General features: G+C 38.8%; 1 protein-coding gene across 4 annotated transcripts in view; it reads right to left on the reverse strand.

Moving 5' to 3' along the window:
- Positions 1–19689, reverse strand: part of NTRK3 (neurotrophic receptor tyrosine kinase 3) — a 1045167-nt gene that overhangs the window by 692780 nt on the left and 332698 nt on the right. For all 4 annotated transcript variants that reach the window (XM_082254695.1, XM_082254693.1, XM_082254694.1 and 1 more), the window contains exon 4: positions 11351–11422. In XM_082254695.1, coding sequence (XP_082110821.1) covers positions 11351–11422 — 72 coding nt within the window. The remainder of the gene's footprint in view (positions 1–11350; positions 11423–19689) is intronic.

The raw sequence follows: 19689 nt of genomic DNA on the forward strand, positions 1-19689 counted from the left end.
GGGGACAAGCTTCAAGAAGTTGTCAAAGACTAGAGAAACATTATGAGACTGCTGGAGATGAGCCATAGGAAACACAGATTAATGTATGTAGGGTCCTCGAGGGCCTCATAAAAAGTGTTAAAGGGCAATGTGCAGCCCCTGGACTGAAGGGTGCGCACCAAGGACTTGACATATTTACAGTATCTTTCCTTTGCTTGCTCACCACTCCATTTTGCTATTGAGGTTGAAAAGATGAAGCCTGTGTCATGACATGGAACTGACACAGAAGACTTCCTCTTTCTCCATGTGACATCATTGGGTGCTGGGTTAACAATCACCAACCTCCAGTGCATTATGCAAGGGAATGAGAGTGAGCCACCTACTTCCCCATCCCAAGACATACACAGTATTTCTGTTCATTAAAGCCTTGTTCCAGACTCATTGCCAAACAGTACCCCTCCAGTGGATGCCCTCTGCAGTATTTCTTTTATATACTTATATTTTACAAAAGTCTTAATGCAATTCATGGGTATTATTCCTCATTGGTTCTTTTTGCCTGGTAATGATCGGTACTTGATAATACAGAATGGTGTTTATGTGATGATGTTGGCCCACTTTTTGTATCATAGTAGTGGATATGCAAGCTGTTGTGGCAACAATTATTTAGTCAGCAGGTTCATGGCACCCTGTGCCCACAGTATTTTCTCAGTATGGCTGAGGGCATCTTGTGGTAAAAAGGAATTACTGCTGGAGACAGCACTAAAGAGGAAGTAAGTATTGCAGCTAGAGCTTAATATTTTTTTTTTCAGTTATTGGGAGATGTCACAAAAAGAAGGCAAGTTGCTGCTGGTGGGGCTGGTAAAGAAAACATGTTGGTTTTCCCTGCTTATACAATTTTAATTCTGTTTCAATAATTTTTATTCAGTTTAACAAGTAGCTATCATGCTATTGTTCTGCCCATGCAGGGTCTAGTGTTTGACAGTTGTAACAATAGTTAGATTACAGTAGACAAGAAAATGCAGCAGTGTGAAAAGGAGAACTGATATTACAACAGGATATAGACCTTTCCATGATGCCAGAAGGGCTAAGGGATTCTGTGGAGGTTCCCTACAGCAGGGTATCTAAGAGGCCCCTCAAAGTTCATATAATGGTGTCATTTATAGCCTATACAGATCTAAGAAGAAGGAATTGGTTCAGAAACCAAGAGGAAGGTAGGCAGAAAGATGGCACTAAGAAAAGAGAGGAGGTGCACCTGACGGGTAGGGAGCCAGGGAGAGGATGAGAAAAGGTAGAAGAGGGGTCCGCTTTAAAGGCCTAGAGAGGGGAGAGAGAGGTAAGGGCCCGGTAACATCAAGGCAGTCTGTCATAGGCGGCCCAAGCTGGTTGGGGGAGAGTTGGAAAGGCATAAGACAACCATGGTTCCCAAACTTTCAGGAACATGCAGGTAGTTGTGGATGCTAGACATCTGTTCATTAAACATCAATGCAGTCATGCGATCTCTTACCTCCTAGAAGGGAACAGATGGTTTCCTCCAAGCTTGGGCAATCATTCTTTTGGCTGACAAAAATAGATAGGAAGCTAGCCTTTGCTGGTAGGTGAGCAGGCCCGGAATTGGGCAATGTAGTAGGGCAAATTTGGCTTCTCTTTTTGTAGGGAGGTGGAATAAAGTAACCAAAAACAAATTTGTCTAGGCCACATCCACAACATGTGAAGGACATCACCCCGATGGCCACAGCCCCGGAAACAGCAGTCACTTTAGGATGGATTGGCATGGACAATACGGGCAGGGACCCAATACTAATGGGAAAGCACCTTATATGTCACCACCCAGGTAGCTGTATTAAATGAGCATTTGACCACAGAAGACCTGGCTCCGCTCCAATCTGCCAAGTCTATACAATATTAATTCAATCAAAATTATTTACCTTTTTTTTAAACAACCTCATGGGTCACAATGCAAGGTAATCCAGCATTTGGGGAGCCCCAGTCTACACCACAGCTACAATTAATAAACAAAAATTAATCTTAGTCATAAGTGTAACTTATATCCCTTTGTGCATTGGTATGATATCCCGTAGCCTAATGATGTTGTCAAGCAAGCTAGAAGCCTCTACACTTTGTAGGTTTCCATTGTTCCTAGTGGCAGATGCTCTACCTCCTTTTTCTCAGAGGACATCTATGTCAGTTTGGGCTTACTTAAATTCCCTAGCTTTCAGAATCCAAAAGAAGTTTTTTCCCTCCAATACCTGTTTGATCTACTAAGTTGAATAAATGAATATTAGAGAACAAACTTCCTTCATTACATGAACTTAAAATCATGAATTCCATCTTAAACAATTATCTTAGAGTTAAATTTAAAAGCAAAAATTCAGGCAAAGTTTTATTTGTGCTTGTAAAGTTTATGAACCTCTGAAATCCGATATCAAATTCAATTAAACTGCTGTTCGTATTCATGAGGACATGTTTACAATGTTTAACTTGTAATGCTAAATGTTTAGTCTTTAGACTTCGAAAAATCAATATATGGCTGTACAAAGTAAAACATTATTTGGAACACAAGGATTAAAGAAATTACAAATAAGTCACAGAACAAATTGAAGAGGTGTTGTAAAGTCTAGCCCAAGGAAAAAAGATTTAAAGCATGGGACTGCATTGGCCAAGGTGTAATTAACCAACACTTACTTACTTGTTTACCTATTTATACAACTAAAGGGAAAAGTTATGACTTTGTCACCTGTGTGTGAAATGTTAATGGTTTACTAAGGGCCAGGAACACAAAGTAACAACTTAATTCAAATGAACTATTAAATTAGCAACTTCCACAAACTTTCCAGAGCTAATTGGTGTTCAATATTCTGTTAATCTTAAGGGAGATATTTTCTTGTACGCAAATTAGTCCCTGATAGTAAAACAACTAAAAGACAATCACTGTCAGCTTACGCAGAAAATAAGGTTGGTTGTGAGGACTAGCCAACAACACCAAAACCTCATGCATTTGTAATTTAGTGCCTTTGCTTTTTAACTTTAAAATGTCAAGGATGGATCTTAACCACTTCAGCCCCGGAAGATTTTACCCCCTTCCTGACCAGGGGGTATTTTGCGATTCGGCACTGCGTGACTTTAACGGACAATTGCGCGGTCGTGCGATGTTGTACCTAAACAAATTTGACGTCCTTTTTTTCCCACAAACAGAGCTTTCTTTTGGTGGTATTTGATCACCTGTGGGATTTTTTGATCATGCGCTATAAACAAAAAAAGAGCTACAATTTTGCAAAAATAACAATATTTTTCAAATTTTTTTATATGAAATTCCCCCCCCAAAAAAATGTAAAAATCAAAATTTTTTAACATTTTAGGCCAATTTTTTTTTTTACTATATGTTTGGTAAAAAAAAATCGCAAAAAGCATATTTTGATTGGTTTGCACAAAGGTTATTGCGCTTACTAACAAAGGGAAAGATTTTTGTCATTTTTGTTGTTTTTTAACGCATAATGGCGGCAATCTGCAATTTTTTTTGTGGGACTGCGACATTGTGGCGGACAGAACGGACCCTTGAGTGACATTTTTGACACTTTTGGGGTTACCAGTGACATTACTACAGTAATCAGTGCTATACATATGCACTGTTACTGTAAAAATGACACTGGCAGTGAAGGGGTTAACTTTATTGGAGAGGGAGGGGTTAAGTGTGTCCCTAGGGGCGTGTTTCTAACTGTGATTGGCTGTGGCTACATGTGTAAGAACAGAGATCAACGGTCCTACATAGTAGAATCATTTGATCACCATTCTTACACAGGGAAGAGTGACAGGTGGCTTTGTTTACATTTGCCGCCTGCCTTTCTTCCGGTGTAACGGAAGATCGCTAGTGCCCGGCGGACAACGGGTCTGCCGGGCACACGCGTGGGGTGGTCTGTGACCCCGCTGGAGCGTGCCTCCGGCGGCGCGCACTCGCTCCCAAAACCCTTACAGGCTAGCAACATAGTACTACGTCGTTTTGCCTGTGAGGGGCTGACCACCGACATAAATAGTCGTGCGGTGGTCGGCAAGTGGTTATTAATTGAATGTAAAAGTAAAAAAAAAGAAAAGAAAGGAAATAAAGTCCTGGGATGGTGCTGAGTAAAATGAAGTATGTTATTACGTTTACATTCAACATGTTTTACAGCAAGGAATGCATGGCTCAAAGTTGTGTTGTATTAAAAACAATGTAGGAAAATGTAATAAAAAACTGATTATAAAAAAAAATCCTTTAATCCAGTATATTTAACGATAAGACCTCAATCCACCCATTTCTTTATAATGATATATATGTTTATGAAAAATATTTTTTAGAAAAAAATGTTTATTATTCCTTCATTGTCCTGTATTTCAACAAAGGAAACCTCCATTAACACAATCCTATAGCCACAATAGATCTAAAGGAAGGCAACCCCCCCCCCCCCCCAAATAATGCATGGTCCAATTTGCTCCAGCAGGTTAAAAAAAATCCTTTGTGATTCCTCAGGAGACAATCAGGTTTTCCTTGATTTCCTTTCCCTATTATTATTACCTATACATTTTAATTTTTAAATCATTAATAGAGTATAGAGTGATGCTCAGTGGTGGAGGTAGCAGGAGATATTTACATTCTATTTTTTTATGTTTTCTATTTTTTTTTTTATGGGGCATTTTTATGTATTTTTTTATTTATGTATGCATTCTTGTACAGGGATGCATTGTGCAGATTATAGATATATGCCATAATTTAATTGTTATTGGTTTAAACCATAACTCAAACATCATTCAAAATAAATCACTTTTGATCCCATGAGCTTCCGTACTGATTCAACCACTGAACAGTAAGTAGTAAACTATAAGGCCTCATTTAGATGTGCTTTGAAATTTGAATGACCATTAATGCACCTACAGTGTTAAGACATGTTTTTAATGTGTTTATGATGTGTTTTTAATGTGTTTGCGGTTTCTTAAGTATCGCTTTCCAGACGTCTTCTCTGCGTTGGTTTTCTATTGTATAGATTCTTATATTATCATCTTAGCAAGTAACGCTCTCTAAATGCATCTCAAATGTGCTATAAACACCATAGGGGGTGTAATATTTACATTGACATCAATGGCAATGTTTGGGGAGTGGTAAAGCCAGCCAAATGACACTTCGGATCAATTTTGGCACAACGCAATGCAAAGTGATGCCAACGCGACTATGTGAACAACACTGGCCGCCGCATTGCACATAATTTACACAGACGTTTGTGGGGCTTCAAAAACATTGATGGAACTTTCGCCTGCTTTTGATAAATGAGTTGTCTGAACCTCTGTGCTTGTGGATCAACCAAATGTGTGTAGAATTTAATCAATCACAAATGTAGTCTGTGTAAAGGGTTGCTGCTGCCCCTATTGTGTTCCCTCAATGACAGTGATATTGAAATGTGATATGGGGTAGTGCAGCCTCACAATTGTGAACATCAAAACAGTGAATAAAAATGAATCAATAAACCAAAATAAAATGTTTAATCTATATTGAAGTCCAATGCTAATGTGCAAGTGCATAAAGTGAGTTCATAAAAGTAGTTGAAACAAATCCAATCTTCCAACGTGACGTCCAAGGTGACATATGCCAACCACCTTCTTCAGTTCAAGAATCATATAGGTGTATTCATATAAACTTAAACAGTGCTCTTTCACCTCTGTGCAAATAATACCTGCTGACAGAACTCTCACCTCATTGAGGATAATTGCAAGCCTTTTGGTAAAAGGATAAAGAAGTTTCTAAAGTGCTTCAGTGATCTCCACTCTCAATGTAAAGATAACCCGTGTAATACAGTAAACCCCCGCTTCATTGCGGTTCAGTTTTTGCGGTCCCGGTATATTGCGTTTATTTTTGTAATGTTATTTTACTATATAAATCATTAAAAATGAAATATTTTTGTGTTTTTCATAGCTATTGCTATGTCTCTCAGTATTTTTTATGTGTTTAAATGAGTTTCTATTGTTTTAAAAGTGTGTTTAAAGACCTTAAAATGCTTTTACACGTACAGTGACAGTAAAAAAAACATGCCTACAATGCATTTTAATAGGGTTTTTCTATTTCGCGGATTTTCACTTTTTGCGGCTGGGTTCCGGAACGTAACCCCCGCAATGGAGGGGGGTTTACTGTATATTGCTGACTGCTGATCCCTTTAAGTCTCCACTGCATCTGCTTAGCAACCAAAAATTATGGCCTGCTCTTATCTTTAGGACCTTGTTAGTCTGTTTCTGAAGTTAAAATTTGTGGAGCTTCAAAACGTTGATAAAACGCCTTAGGCAGGCCATACATGATTTTTTACTTTCATGCAACCAGCAGGTTGAACTAAAATAAATGAGCCAATTTCCCTATCTACACATTCAATGTGGACAGGGCAATCCTTCCCGCTGAGCTACTGTAATCCTTCCCCGCCAACAGAATACAATGATCACTGTTGTTGGCTATAACCTGCGGCACTGATCGTTCGGGAAAAACCCAACAAGCTGGTTGTACACAAGTTCAATAATTAATTTGTATGTTGTACACAAGTTGATAAATAGATGGATTTGTGTTGAACCAGCTATTCCAGTGTTTCTCAAACTTTTTTCAGTTAAGGCACCCTTTAAAAATGATGGACAGTCTCAAAGCACCCTTTAAAAATGATGGACAGTCTCAAAGCACCCTTTAAAAATGATGGACAGTCTCTAGGCACCCTCTAAATATGATGGACAGTCTCAAAGCACCCTTTAAAAATGATGGACAGTCTCAAAGCACCCTTTAAAAATGATGGACAGTCTCGAGGCACCCTTTAAAAATGATGGACAGTTTTGAGGCACCCTTTAAAAATGATGGACAGTCTCAAGGCACCCTTTAAAAGTTATGTACAGTCTTGGGGCACCCCATTCTCAAATGTAAAAACTATTCTATTAGTTTTGCATAACACAGCAACATTCACACAAGTAGGACACCCAGTGTTTATTCTTCCATAGTAAATAGACTTGTGATAACTGGTCCTGATTAGTATTTCAATGTTTCCCTTCTCCTTGAATTTTTCTCCATCACTCAGCCAAGGTGCCCTCAAGAAGTATGTAATGGTGTCCAATGAAAACCGGTGGCTTTGTGTAACTAAAAGGCAGCTTTATCCACAAGCCACCTTGTATAAAATTTTGGGGTTCAATTTTTAGGCATTTTGCCAAGGCACCCCTGAAGACACCTCAAGGCACCCCAGGGTGCCTGGGCACCCTGGTTGAAAAAGGCTGAGCTAGTCCATACATGGATCGAAATTCGTCTGGTCCCTGCTGAACTGGCCAAATTTGGAACCACGTATGGCCGGCTTTAGTTTCTTATTTTTGTAGGAGAAGCAAAACTGTTGACTTTACCTCCAAATAATAACTGTAGCATGATATCATCCTATGGATAGTCCTACAATAATTTTGATATATAACAAAGTAACCACAATGTAGCCACATTCAAATGAAACAGTTTAGGTGTCATAAATCTATCATTATCTCCTTGGCGTGGGAAGAACCCTTTTGTGTAAACTTTGAGTGATTGTCCATTAAAAAAAGTGCTAGAAAAGTTAATGAAAATGTTATGCTCACTGGGATAGGAAAAGGGGCCTGTTTGGTACTGTGAGATGATGAGATAATCATTGGAGCTTTGATCACTTATTCAGGTGACAAAGCTGGACAACTTCAAGAGCGGAAATTAAAAAATAAGATATTCTGAACTGCACATTTAGTGAAATATTTGAAAAGAAAAGTACGAAGGTGGATTTTTTTTCCCATCACAAGGGATACTGTACTTGGATATAGGTAAATGTTTCACACTTGAACATGATTTATGCACTCCATGGAAAATCAGAAATGAATTAAATAAAAGCATCACGCATTTAGATTCTGGTTCTCATCCGATTAAAGTAAAATAATAATTTCAATTACAGTTCTGGCAACAAGAGACTATCTATGCTCCAAGCAGGCCAGGATGCAAGTAGAGTTAATTGGGCTGATTTACTAAACAAGCAGAGGTGATCACTTAGTAAAGTGAATGTTCACTATGCAAAGTGTATTGGCATTGAGCTTAGTAAATATGGCGAAGCTGTAATTTACTTTAATCATCCAATTATATGCAAGAAAAAATCTTGTTAATTTTTCAATGTATATTATTAAAAGTGAACACAGATTTACTATATTTACAAAGCTCAGTTAAACGTACACTTTTCAAAGTGAATATTCACGTTGTTAAAGTAGAATTCCAGGCTAACCCTTATTAGTCTTAAAAATCCTCACTCCCGCCCCCTAACACCAATGCTGACTAACCTGACTAAGATGTATATACTTACCTATTATTACATAACCTCCCTGGCGGTAATCCAGAGTGTGGCTTGGGGTTTATTTTCAGTACCAAATGCGGTAACCCCCGAGCCACACTCGGGGTTACCCTGTAGTGAAACTTACCTTGTCCCTATGATCCCCTGATGTCCTCCCACTGTGTCCTCTGTCCGATGCCGGCATCTATCTTCCGGGTTCCCTTCCCTGCGAGCGCCATGACGCAGGGGGGTGGAACCAGGCGGGAAACTCAAAAAAAGTACACAAAACATGACATAATACATTGTAATCTGTTAGGATTACATTACGGTATCAAACCATTTCATCTCAGCTTTTTTCCCTAGTGCTTTGTCCAGTGCCCTGCACTTTTACTGTTTTATTCCTTTTATTTTTAATAATATTTTTGTATTAATAATTTATTAATTTATTAATTCATGTATTCATTTAATTTAATTATGTATTAATTCATTAATTTATTTATTAATAATTTATTAATATTTTTTTCTCACTTTTACTGTTTTTTTTTCTAGGAATTACAGGCCTACAATATAAAACAACAGATTTACATGCAAAACACTGTACCGCTTTGACATTCAAAGATACTGACATATTCAGAACGCCAAGGAGGTTAACCTACCAGAGTGTTCCAGTCTGGTCATGTGATACAGCTTCCCTAGACATAGTGAGTAAGGACTTATATGAAAAGGCCATGGTCTAAATTGCTTTGCATTTGCCTTTAAATCCCACTGTTGCTATTAAAAAAAAAAAAAAAAAAAAAAACACCCTACCAGCAAAGAACACAAATAAAGTGGAACTAAAGTTATAAAATATAAAAAATTTCAATCAGATGGGCTCTTTGTTGCAGAAAAGACATGCATGCAAACATTGGTACTTCAAAATCTCTATAGACGACGCTTTAGCAATTTCTACAGGTTACCAGTTTAGATTTACAGAGGAGGTCCGGGGCTAAAATTATTTCTCTCACTCTAATGATCGTGGTGATACCTCACATGTGTGGCTTGAAGACCGTTTACATATATGGGCGCGGCTTACGTATGCATTCACTTCTGCGCTCGAGCTCGGAGGGACAGGGCGCTTTAAATTTTTATTTTTTTCTTATTCATTTTACCATTTTTTTTATTTTATACGCTGTCCCTTTAAAAAATGTTTTTCTTTTGATCACGTTTATTCCTATTATAAGGAATGTAAACGTCCCTTGTAATAGAAATAAGCAGGACAGGTCCTTTTTAATATGAGATCTGGGGTCCAAAAACAACTCAGATCTCACATATACACTTAAAAGCAAAAACGAAAAAAAAAAATTCATTTTTTTTTCAGCATGAAAAAAAATGGGCCCTTCAAGGCCATTGGAAGGAAGCAACATGTGGTGGCCATAGAGTCGAGTGAGGGCCATCTTGCCCTCACTTGACTTCCTGCCTGGGACATGGATGGACCGGATAATTTTCCCCGCTACTGACGGCTCTGGTAAGCAGGGGAAACAACTGGGAAGTGGCGAGGGGGGGCCCTCTCTGGCTGCCCACAAAGGTGATCCCGCAGCGACTCCGCAGCTGGGACCACTTTTATGTGAAAGGCCGCCTGTCCTGTAGGAAAATACCAGGGTTGTGACAGCTGTCTGCTGCTCTAACACCGATATCTAACGTCAAAGTACCAACGTAAAACTTTAGCGGGCGGTCCGGAAGTGGTTAAACAGAAGCAGCGTCCTTGGCTGTAATGGATAGGAGGGTTTAATTCTGCTTTAAGGCTGTCAGCAGATCGGCCTGTACAAACTCAGCAGTGCCTAAAAATGGAGAGCAACTGAGCATGTGCAGAGCAGAGTGAGACAATGTATCACTGAATTTTATTCAGTATAGACACTTATTTTTAATGTTTTACATAGCTATGCCTGCAAAATGAGACAGCCTGAAGTGATCTAGCAGGACTTCATTTTCTGACTTAAGTTCCCCTTTACTGCTGCTCAGGGGCTCTGGACTTTAGCAAAATGGCCGCCTCCAGCAAGAAGAAACAGGAGCCATGCTGGAGGCAATTTATAGCACACACTCATTTTGGTAGCATAACTATTAATGTGGAATGTATGATCCTTGCATTATTTTTCACCAAGTTGTTATGGGTAAAGTTTCGCTTTAGTAAAGGTCAATTCACATTTTAAAAAAGAGTCAGTTTTATAAGTGACGGTTATTTTTATCCAAGTCCAATTAAATAAGCAAATACCAGTCACATGGCTATAATAAAGATTTTTATCCTCATATTAAAGATTTGTGAACTGAGTACAATGTAATAGAATTGTTTCACTCAAATCAAAAAAAAAAATGCAAGAGATTTGGAGTTTATTTGTTTTTCTAAATATTACAACTCATACTCCAAGCTACAACATTGACTAATGCTGGCCATACACTAGCCGAAAAATTGTTTGAAAATCTGTCATTTGGTCTGTTCGTTGGTTTTTCATCCAGTTATTGGGCACAAATAGAAAATCGGTTTTAATTTTTCAGAGCCGAAAAATCAAAGGAACAGTTTGGATAATTCTGCCGAACGAACAATAAATTGAAAGGTTAATGTGTTTCTCATCCACTAGGCATATGTGACAAACTGAACGAAAAACGGATTCATTAATGTCCATTGAACGATTTATCCTTCGAAATTCGGTCATTACATGATGGCACGATCATCTGCCCTTTACGGACGATTTTTCATTTTTTGAAAATTAGTTTGAACGATTTTTTGACTAGTGTATGGCCAGCCGAATAGTCACTTCTCCAGACCCTTTCTGCTCTGCAAATATTAATGCAAATATTTTTTAAAAAATACGAAAATTAGAGTAAGCACTATGGATATTTACAAAAAAATAAATAAATCACTTTCATTTATTTGACAATAATTACCTGAAAGCAGTTCCCGGTTTATTTACTTGGGATACATTACCCCATTGCTTTTATCACCCTTTATAAGTGAAATCATGTCTAACAAACATTTAGGCAGAAGCAATTCTTCAAATGAGAAGATAAAAGCTACAAACTAGATCACTTACATGTGGTGCAAATGTGGATTCTTGGAAAACGCCCTCGGCTGTATGCTCCTGAGTCCAGAGTCCTTGATTGTTCTGTAAACAAAAGCAACTACATTACTATTACTGCAATAATCAGCTATATATATTATATATATATATATATATATATATATATATATATATATATATATATATATATATATATATATATATATATATATATATATATATATATATTGTATATATACTGTATATATATTGTATATATACTGTATATATTTTAAAACATAAAATAAATATACATCTATACACTCTGTATATATTAAAATAAATAAAATAAATATATATCTATACACTATGTATATATTAAAAATGTATATCATTTTATATATATATATATATATATTCATTTATCTTCACACACTGTATATATTTCAATATATATGCTTACATTTATCTATACACTCTGTACACTCTGTATATATTTAAAGTATATGTATATATATATATATATATATATTTTCCCTTTATTCCCAGATGAAGATCCATCCAGTATCCCACTTCCTGTCTTAAAGGGTCTCCTCTCTGGATCGAGGACACCCTTTGTCAGCAGCATTGTCAATCTGGACAGAGGGTTGTGTTAGATGTACTGGTAGCTTGATGGACTTGACTAACAAATTAAAGCAAAACGCCAGCTAGAACCTTTTAAGCATTTATAGCAATCCATTTTTTTTTTTTTCATTTGGTATAAAGGTTTTACATGAACAAAGTCAGTGGAAAATGGTTTGTCTCAACCCTCTAACAGCCATTTTAGCTGGGCAGCTTGATCTGTATAAAAAGAAGTTCAAAAGAAGATTCACTGGCTAGATCACCCGCAGTGCCATCTTAAAAGCATTAAAGGGCCCCGGGCAATGCAGTGAACTGGGGTCCTGCCTACACAATCACCAACGAGAATAAAAATGCAAATTATCTATAAGGCGATATTTATTAATACAGCAGTGCCAGGCTAATGACAGCTTCCATGCTGGACGGCTGGTTCCGGTAAACACACGGATGGGAGTCATACTCAACTGTCCTGTGTTTGCCTGTTCCCGTGGAGGCAGACAGGTATTCCTGCAGTTGTGGGTTCCCCCCTCCACATCCCAAGTGGCCTGACAGCAGTGCTGGGCCGACAGGCCCTTGCCACCTGCTACGTTAGGCGGTAGGATGCACATGGGAATCTGAATGAATGCTTGGCTGGGGCTTGGTCGCGGGGCAGGTGGGGCAACTGCCCAACACGCCCATTTGATAAGATGGCCCTGATCACCAGGTATCATTCAGGGTAAAAATACGAAAAAAGCAGATGCTGACACCACATATAACAACTGAAAAATTGCAATATATTAAATTTTTTTTGGGGGGGTTTAAAACCTTTAATTGTGGGAGGGAGCCCTTTCACAAGGTTAGGCTGGCCATACACAATGCAAATTTATTTCCTGCAACCACGTGTTAAAGGACAGAAATTTGCACAATTCCCCCATCAAGACAGTGTCGACAGGGTAATCAGCAATTGTCTTCTCGAGGCGGGGGGGGGGGGGGTTTGGGCAGGGGCGGGCGGGGGAACCAGTCCCGGCCAGGAGAAGACAGTGATTATTGATTGTGGCTAAATCAGCTGCTAATGGTGCTCGCAAGAGAATCCGGCAGGCTGGTTGTACCCAGGTTGATTGATCGATCAACTTTGTACATTAGTCTGCTCATTAACGGTTCGAATCTCATCCTGCTGAACTGGCTGAGATTTGAACCATGTGTGGCCGGCCTTTGATTTTTTTAGTTCTCTAAAAAAGTTATAATATAATAAAATGTTGGTTTTGGGTTTAGTATCACCTTAAGCATTCATATGCATAGGCTGCATCTAAATTTTGCCAAAATTTGGAACAAACGTTACTGTTGATCTTGTTGTTGTGTCACATTTTCTGTGATAGTTCTGTCTGTACATGGAAGGAACCTTTCTGACTTCAAAAATTAAAGTTATGCACGCAGACAGCACAAAGCCACAGTTCTTTTATCCTAAGCTTTTTAATTATAAATACTTTGCTGATGTAATTAGTAGAACCGGTCATGTGATGTTTGTATTACTTTACACAGTTGCTTTGAAAAAACAACATGTTGATTTTTGCCTTCAGCATCATTGGCCTGTTTCCTCCAGGCCCTCGCTGGTATGTCTGCTCTAAGCCGCTCCATGTGATATTTTCTGCCACAAGCTATTGTAAACATGATTTGTTTTCAAGCCGTAGTTATGTGAAATTATAGAAAGCTGGCGATTTCACAAAAAACTGTTTTAGCTAAGTGTTGCAATCAGCTCTGATTGTTTTTTCTTTTTTTTTTTTTTCTTTTTCCTGCACACATTTCTTGCAGACGGAGGTGGAAAAGGCCATGTATCCCCCAATTGCCCAATTGATTCTGGCGGAACTTTGGAAGCTAACCTATTTTATCTGTAACATTGACAAAGTATCACTGCATTATGTTCTTAAGTGTAATAAATCACTAGCTCTCCATGGAGACCTGCTGGATACAGTAATTCTCTTCTGATCCCCTAAATTCTTCTGTTGTATTGATTTATTCTTTACACAACTCTTCTGTTCATACATATCAAAAGGATATTTTCTGCTCATGCCAAGCCAATGGTAATCCAACTTGCATAATTGCAAATGCTGCAATCCATTGACGGGAATTGTATTTATGGGGCTGTCAAACAATAAGTCTTTGGCAAAAGTCCTCCATCCTTGCAGGACCATTTTAATCCATGAGCCACAGGGAAATTCATCCCGGGCCCAAAAAAAGGGTGCAAACCTGTTAGCATGACAATGGAGCCTTCTAAATATACTGAGATCCTAGAATGGCAACACGACCCTATAAATATGAAGTATTTAAACATCTAGATGAGTGTGCCAGAAGTCAATTGCACCACACCCTGAAAAGATTACCAGCAACAAAGAATTTACCAAAGTAATAGGGTTTTTAACCAGTTCTGGACCGGAAGGATTTGCCCCCTTAATGACCAGGCCATTTTTTGTGATACGGCACTGCATTACTTTAACTGAAAATTTTACAGTCGTGCGATGCTGTACCCCCCAAAAAACTGATGTCCTTTTATCCCCCCACAAATAGAGCTTTCTTTTGTCGGTATTTGATTACCTGTGCGATTTTTATTTTTTGCGCTATAACTAAAACAAAAACGATAATTCTGAAAAAAAATATATATATATTTTTCACTTTCTGCTATATACAATTCCCCCCCAAAAATGTAAAACTCAAATTTTTCATCCTTTTAGGCCAATTTGTATTCTGCTACCGTATTTTCCGGCGTATAAGACGACTGGGCGTATAAGACGACCCCCCTATTACATGATCTACCGGTAATACTAATACTTAGGTTACCTTGGAGATATTGTACTCGGCGTATAAGAGGACTCCCCATTTTTTGGAGATTTTTTTGAGGTTCAAAAGTAGTCTTATACGCCAGAAAATACAGTACATATTTTTGGTAAAAAAAATCTTAATAAGCGTATTTTGATTGGTTTGCGCAAAAGTTATCGCGTCTACAAACTAGGGGAAAGATTTATGTCATTTTTATTTATTTATATTTTTTACTAGCAATGGTGATTTTTTAGCAGGACTGCGACATTGTGGTAGACAGATCAGACCCCTAACTGGCATTTTTGACACTTTTGGGGAACCAGTGACATTACTACAATAATCAGTGTTAAAAATTGCACTGTTACTGTATTAATGACACTGGCAGAGAAGGGGTTAACCTAGTGGGTGATCAAAGGGTTAAATGTAAGCCTATGGGAGTGTTTTCTAACTGTGAGGGGAGGAGCTTGTGAAATGACCATAGAGACCTGTGATCCTATAGAGCAGGATCACAGGCGCTCTGTGATCATTTCAGAGAGAAGAACGGTCAGCATTAGGCCGCACCGATGCCCCAGTAATAGTGTGCACAACACAGTGATATCCATATAGAATATTGGCCTTCAGCAAAGGGAGATTGGCAGCTCTATAACTGTACACCAATGCATGCCCAGTATTGCAGAAACACTGGCTCTTAGAACGATGAAAGGGCATTCCAGTCCTTCAAAGGTCAGAGCCGACAGAAACCACATAAGGGTTAATCTGAGGTCTGTGTGTATGTATATTATTGGTAAGGGTGTAAGCTTGGGACTGGCCTATTTTGAATATGCCTGCTGCCTGGTTGTGTCTGGCTTTAGTCATTTTGATAGAGATTCCTGTGTTAATAGGACTTTTGAGGTGGCACCTCTAAAGTCCCATTAACTGTAATAAGATTCTCTAGCATATGTCCAAGAGGGATGCGGTGCTTGAATGACCACTCCACCAGTCTATATTTTGATCTATTTAATAATTTTGAGTCACCAGCCCAGAACAACAGGTGAAGTCATTAAATCAGCATGCAAGTCAGGGAATCAACATTCTCATAAAGAGAGGTCCACAGTGGCAGCCTACACAATTCTCCTATGAGAGGTGAACTTCAAAGTACCAATATCTTTAAAAACAATTGACAACAACATTCCCATTGGATTTCCTAGATCCCTCAATACTTTATGCAATAGACAATTTCATTTGAAGTTCTCGCGTACCCAGGTGTTTGCTTTTGACAGATTAAGACAAGAATCGTTCGGTATCAAATGAATCCCATAGGCAGGAGCTCCCCGACTCAGGTTTCAAAGCCAATCTCTCAAATTTATATAAATACCATTAAAGTTTGATTATATGTTACCCAAGCATTTCTAAAGAAGTGATCATTAATTATTAAACTTGTTTTTTTTTTCGTGTTCAGATGATTGGCTTTTCTATCACTTACTGTTTTGTGATGCTTTCTCAGAGGTCAAGTCCATTGCTGCTGATCTTTCTCTTAATAGATTCAACCACTTATGCTTATGAATTTTGCATGAACTTAATGTTCACTATTAATGTAAGAATGTATTTATTTTTTAAATAATTGCATTCACAAAAAATAGCTTTATATGCTAAAACAATGAATTCTAGCTTTAGCTCTTCCACACTGTATCGTACTGTAGAAAACACTAGTGAGCATCTTAAATGATTACTATGTAGAGCACAATTATTACGATAAGGTGCTCATCATCCAATGGCGTCAAGGTTAAGAAGAGCTGCACCAAGATGAAAATCTTTAATTTTTACATTTATCTTGATAACTTTAGGTGTGTACAAGCAATTCTAGCAAATGAACTGTACAAGGAATAGAGCTCAGTGACTATTGAGCACTTGGGCATCATGCGGCAATGTCCAATTTCTCTTCTTTGAGGTTCTTGGTACTTAAATAATAGTTCTTAATATAAAATAGACTACGTGCTGCAGACTGTTGGTCAGTCTTGTTTCTGTGTTTAAAAAATGAGAAAATGCTGAAATAGGTGTTTAAAAAATGAGAAAATGCTGAAATAGGTGGAACCCTATTTAAAACCCTAACCCTGACCTCAACATTGCCATATGCCTTGGAAAGCACAATATGAAAACAAAGTGTTCATACTATTGTGGTTCCTCTGGGGTAGCCATCGTTTCTACCTCGAATAGCAGGACCTATGTTCTATGATTGTATCCTTTGATGATTAAAATTGCCCACTTACAATAAGCCATGATTATATCCATATGGAGAAACCACCATACCAATTTTCTTATGAGAAGTCCTACAGTACATTCAGTAAATGTAACCTATCAAACATAGAGAGCATAAAGCCACATTCACGTTGGCGCAATTTAACATGGGATTTCAGTGTTTCAATCGGTGCAAGGCCGCCACTGCGCCGATTTCCAAAAGTAATTCCTGCACTATTTTTGGCAACTTCAGAGGTGACTTTAATAGATACCTCTGCATGAACCCGCAAAGATGTCTTTCAATTTGCCCCTGAAGTTGGACCTAAATGTGGCTTTGGAACCGTGTGAGTTCAGATGAAGTCACACGAATTCAAAGCCTTGTTACATATTTACATAGTTACATAGTAGGTGAGGTTGAATAAAGACAATAGTCCATCCAGTTCAACCTGTGTAGGTGTGTGTGGCTGTAATCATCTCACATACCCCTGAATGTTCTGATCCTTGAGATGTAAGTCTAAGAGTCTTTTGAAAGCCACCATACTACCCGCTGAAACCACCTCTTGTGGTAGAGAATTCCACAATCTTGTAGCCCTAACAGTAAAGAACCCCCCACGTTGCCTGAGGTTAAAACGCTTCTCCTCTAATCGCATTGTATGCCCTCGAGTCCTCATGCAATCCCTTCGAATGAACAGCTTTTTTTCTAAGCTGGGATCCCCATTAAGATATTTATAAATTGCTATCATGTCCCCCCTCAGACGTCTCTTCTCCAGGGAGAATAAATCGATTGTAGACGCTCTTCATAGTCAAGGTCCTCCAATCCCCTAATTAGTTTAGCTGCCCATCTCTGGACTCTCTCCAGCTCCAACACATCCCTCCTGAGGACTGGCGACCAGAACTGGACAGAATACTCCAGATGCGGTCGGACCAGAGTTTTATAAAGTGGAAGGATTATAGTCTTATCTCTGGAATACATCCCTTTCTTTATGCATGCTAATATTCTGCTGGCTTTGGCAGCTGCCGCTTGACATTGCATGCTGTTGCCTAATCTATCATCAACCAAGACTCCCAGATCCTTCTCCATTTTTGATTCCCCCAAGGGTTCCCCTCCTAAAGTGTATTGTGCTTTTATGTTTTTAGTCCCCAAGTGCAAAACCTTACACTTCTCCACGTTAAACCTCATTTGCCATGTCGTTGCCCACTCTGTAATTTTGTCCAGGTCATTCTGTAGGATATCTGCTTCATGCTGTGCAGTTATTGCTCTGGCCAATTTTGTGTCATCTGCAAAAACTGATATCGAACTACTGATCCCGACCTCAATGTTGTTTATGAATAAATTGAACAAGGTTGGTCCCAGGACTGAGCCCTGGGGCACCCCGCTTACTACCTCAGACCAGTCTGAGTATGCGCTGTTTATTACCACTCTTTGGACACGCCCTTTAAGCCAATTCCGTATCCAAGAGCAAACCCTGCTGTCGATACCTGCAGACCTTATTTTATAAATTAAGCGCTTGTGGGGAACTGTATCAAACGCCTTAGCGAAATCCAAGTACACCACATCCACTGGTCTCCCCCTATCTAGCTCACAGCTCACCTCCTCGTAGAATGTTAATAGATTGGTTTGACAAGAACGCCCATTTGTAAACCCGTGCTGATTACTGCTGATGATGTTGTTGTCTTTAGCAAACTCTACGATATAGTCCCTTATCATCCCCTCCAGAAGTTTACATACTATTGATGTCAAACTGACAGGCCTATAATTTCCCGGGACATGCCTCTGGCCCTTTTTGAATATCGGAATCACGTTAGCTTTCTTCCAATCCCCTGGTACATCTCCTGTCCTAATACTGTCAGCAAAGATCAGGAACAGTGGTCTGGATATAACCTTACTAAGTTCCTTGAGTACTCTCGGATGTACGCCATCCAGGCCTGGTGATTTGTTTGTTTTGAGTTTATCCAGCCTTTCCCTGATTTCACCCTCTGTTAGCCATAGTGGCAAGTCCTGTGTATTACTACTAACCAAACAGTCATGGTCAGTGTACCCCTCAGTTTCCTGTGTAAAGACTGACGAGAAAAAAGCATTCAGCACGGTTGCTTTTTCAGTGTCCTCTGTAACCATCCTCCCATCATTGTTAATTATGTGCGCAATATGCTCTGCCCTAGTTTTTTTGCTGTTGATATATTTAAAGAATTTCTTTGGGTTTTTTTTACTATCCTCCGCTATTTGTCTCTCAAAGTTGATTTTAGCCATCTTGATTTCTTGTTTACTTTTCTTATTTGCCTCCTTGTATTGCTCGAAAGTCGATACTGTGCCCTCTGATTTATACTTCTTGAAGGCCAATTTTTTTCCCCTAATAAGTTTTTTGACGCTACGGTTTAGCCAGCCAGGTTTGGCTTTGTCTCTTCTAAATTTATTTCCCATAGGAATGCACTGCAAGATGCCTTTGCCTAATATGTTCCTAAAGCATTCCCATTTTTCCTCTGTGGTCAGGGATCCCAGGGTTTGGTCCCAGTTTACCCTTTCCATCAATGAGTACAATTTTGGAAAGTTTGCCCTTCTGAAGTTTAGGGTTCTTATGTTCCCCACTTGCCTTGTTATATTGTTATTTATACTAAATGTGATCATCCTGTGATCGCTAGAGCCCAGATTGTCCTGGACTCCTACCTGCGAGATTAGGTCTGGGTCATTAGTGATCAATAGATCCAGGACTGCATTTTCTCTAGTCGGAGAATCCACCAACTGTGACATGTAA

The sequence above is a fragment of the Pelophylax lessonae genome, assembly GCF_965119305.1.
Source record: "Pelophylax lessonae genome assembly, chromosome: 4".
NCBI classification, from domain to species: domain Eukaryota; kingdom Metazoa; phylum Chordata; class Amphibia; order Anura; family Ranidae; genus Pelophylax; species Pelophylax lessonae.